The 3277-nt window shown below is 36.1% G+C and overlaps 1 protein-coding gene across 1 annotated transcript; it reads left to right on the forward strand.

Annotated features, from left to right (window-relative positions):
* The first annotated feature begins 6 nt into the window (after positions 1 to 6).
* Positions 7 to 2946, forward strand: LOC116346983 (mucin-2-like). Its single transcript, XM_031777337.1, has 3 exons — positions 7 to 731; positions 801 to 1448; positions 1530 to 2946. Exons 1-3 carry the CDS (start codon positions 26 to 28, stop codon positions 2897 to 2899), a joined length of 2724 nt encoding a protein of 907 aa, XP_031633197.1. The 5' UTR covers positions 7 to 25; the 3' UTR covers positions 2900 to 2946.
* The last annotated feature ends 331 nt before the right edge of the window (positions 2947 to 3277 follow it).

Below are 3277 nucleotides of genomic sequence, written 5' to 3' on the forward strand. Positions count from 1 at the left end.
GACTGAAGCAAAGTCAACGACCACTATGTCATCTCCTGAAGATTCAACAAACTCGACTGAAGCAAAGTCAACGACCACTATGTCATCTTCTGAAGAGTTAACAAAATTGACAACAACTAAAAGACCAATGCCAGAAACCAAAATACTTAAAGTGAAAAGAACCAATATACCTACAACAAAAAGAACTAAAGGACCAACGACAACAACCAAAATACTCAAAGTGAAAAGAACCAATATACCTACAACAAAAAGAACTAAAGGACCAACGACAACAACCAAAATACTCAAAGTGAAAAGAACCAATATACCTACAACAAAAAGAACTAAAGGACCAAAGACAACAACCAAAATACTCAAAGTGAAAAGAACCAATATACCTATAACAAAAAGAACTAAAGGACCAACGACAACAACCAAAATACTTAAAATGCCAACAACCACGACACCAACAACTTCGAAGTCAACACCAAGTAGAAACGAATCATGTACTTACAACAATGTGAAATACAAACACGGAAGTAAAATTCAGGAATACTGTAACCTATGCGCATGTGACAATGGACAATGGAATTGCACACATAAACAATGTACTGGACGGTGTGTTTTTTGGGGAGATCACTATTTTAAAACATTTGACGGATTGATCTATAGCTACAATGGTCAATATTCGTCTCATTTGCTTCAACTGGGTGACGAGATTGATATCATTTCACACCATATACCCTGTTCATGTAAGTACTTTGCACACAATATCGAAAGGTCTATTATTTTGTTCAATCTTTTTATAAACTGAAACATAGATGGTGTGGCCAAAGTATCGTGTTTAACAGGAATCACGCTTAAAGCAAATTACTTGGGTCTATCAACATCCATTGATTTCTACAATAATTCGAAAATCATTATTAAGATTGATGAAGTCGATAAAACATCATATCTTCCAATTGCTCTGTTGCACGATCGTGTTTACCTTCGTAGAGAGGACACAGGTGTGGTGTCAGCCACATTCTCGGATGGTTTAAAAGTAACATGGAAAATCAATGAACTTAATGAAATTTCAATAACCATCGATTCACCTACTTCTTATATTGGCCGCACAAGTGGTTTATGTGGAATGTACGATGGAGACCATTCAAAGGACTTGAAAATACCAGACGGTGCCATAAATATTAATGCTACTGTCTCTGAAAACTCATGGCACTATAAATCCACAACAGATATTTGCGCATCAAATCCAAAACGCATGCAGAAAGCACAAAAAGCATGTTCTTATTTGAAGAGTGATGTTTTCGTTAATTGCAGTATGGATTCCAAAAGATATTACAAGACTTGTATGCACGTTTTGTGCGTAACATATACTGATGAGAAATTTAATGCCCGGAAAGATTCAGTTTATGATGAATATGCAGAAGAATGCAGTCGTAAAAGTGGAAAAACTATTCATTGGAAAGGTATGTTTTACATCTTACCTTGGTTGGTTTCCAATGTAAATGTGATAAAGTCAATATTAGTTATTAACTGAATATTTACAGATGTAACGTGTCCCATCGGTCAAGTGTTCGCAAATTGCTCCAAATGGTCTTATCGCAGCTGTAATGACGTACTTTCACCATATACACAAAATTTTAGTACTTCTTGTGTCGCCAGCTGTCGTTGTCCAGAAGGTCAGGCTTTTAACATTAACGGCAAATGTGTCGCAATCAAAGAATGCGCAGAAAAAACATGCACCCACAACGACCGACAGTACACACTCGGAAGTAAAGTTCAAAAAGATTGTAACACATGCAAATGTCAGAAGAATGGACAATGGAATTGCACTGAAATTAAATGCCCTAAACCAGATAGGTGCAAATCAAATTCATCACACAAAAAAAAGGTATACGAAGCATGTTCTGATTTGAATAAGACCCTCTCCAACTGCCCCGTTGATTTCGAAAAACATTTCGAGACTTGTTTATATGACTTGTGCGTAGCAGATACTGACGAGATATTTAATGCATGGAAAAGTGCAATCAATGACGAATATATAAATAAATGCAATAAGAGCAGAGAAATTCAGCAACCCTACAGGCCTAAAGGGTGCACATCAAATCCATCACACAAACAAAAGGTAATCGAATCGTGTTCTCATTTCAAGAAAAACTTCGCCGACTGCCCCGTTGATGTCTCAAAATATTACGTGACTTGTTTGGATTACTTGTGCGCAGCATATACTGACGAGATATTTGATGCATGGAAAAATGTAATTTACGACAAATATAAAAATAAATGCAATCAGTCTGGAGAAGCAAAACAACGCGACCACTGCGCATCAAATTCAGAACACAATCGGAAGGCATTAAAAGCGTGTTTTAGTTTGAAGAGGGACATTTTTACTCACTGCTCCGTTGATGTATCAAAATTTTACCAGAAATGCTTAAATGACTTGTGCGCCGCCGATACTGACGTCACATTTAAAGCCAGGAAAAATCGAGCTTACAATGAATATAAAAATGCATGCAGTCGCACGGTGAAATGTCCAGCTGAACAAATTTACACAGATTGTTCGAAATGGTCTTATCACAGCTGTCGCGATGTATTACCACCATATTCGAAGAACTCTAAGACATATTGCATTGTCGGTTGCCGTTGTCCAGAAGGACAAGCTTTTGACATTAGCAATCGATGTGTCGCAGTCAAAGAATGTAAAAGCAGGGCATGTACTTACAACAATGTGCAATACCAACAAGGAAGTCAAATTAAGCAAGATTGTACCTCATGTAAGTGTTACAATAGTCAATGGACCTGCACCAAAAACAAATGCACTTTTAGATCTCGCTTTTATTCGACCAAACTGAATGACCGTAACGTACGAGCAAATTTATCTTTAAAGCAAAGCATCTATAAATACCGTACATATTAGACATCCACTGTTGGGTAGTGACCGCTAGTCTGGCTCAATACATTAAAGCATACAGTTATTAAATATTTAATTTGTTTTTTTTTTTTTTTTTTTTGTTCAGACCTTTGCACTTCAAATTTCTTACAATTTTTCCCTTATTACCTGTCACTTCGAAAGGTTGCTTCAATAAGTTTTGTTACATTTTTTCTATGAAACGTAGAAAATTTATCGGACGCAAAAATTAAGAGAAGAGGTTAACCTCTTTAATCTGTTAATAAATTTATTAGCTCTTTATTTAATGTTTTGAGATTTTGGCTTTCTGCATCATAGATATCAAATTTCGTTGTGATGGATAAAGTTTGAGGTGTTGAGTTCGATACGACAATTGCATTACTGCAA

The sequence above is a fragment of the Contarinia nasturtii genome, unplaced genomic scaffold (genome assembly GCF_009176525.2).
Source record: "Contarinia nasturtii isolate CC-2019 unplaced genomic scaffold, AAFC_CNas_1.1 Cnas_scaffold_1699, whole genome shotgun sequence".
Lineage (NCBI taxonomy): Eukaryota > Metazoa > Arthropoda > Insecta > Diptera > Cecidomyiidae > Contarinia > Contarinia nasturtii.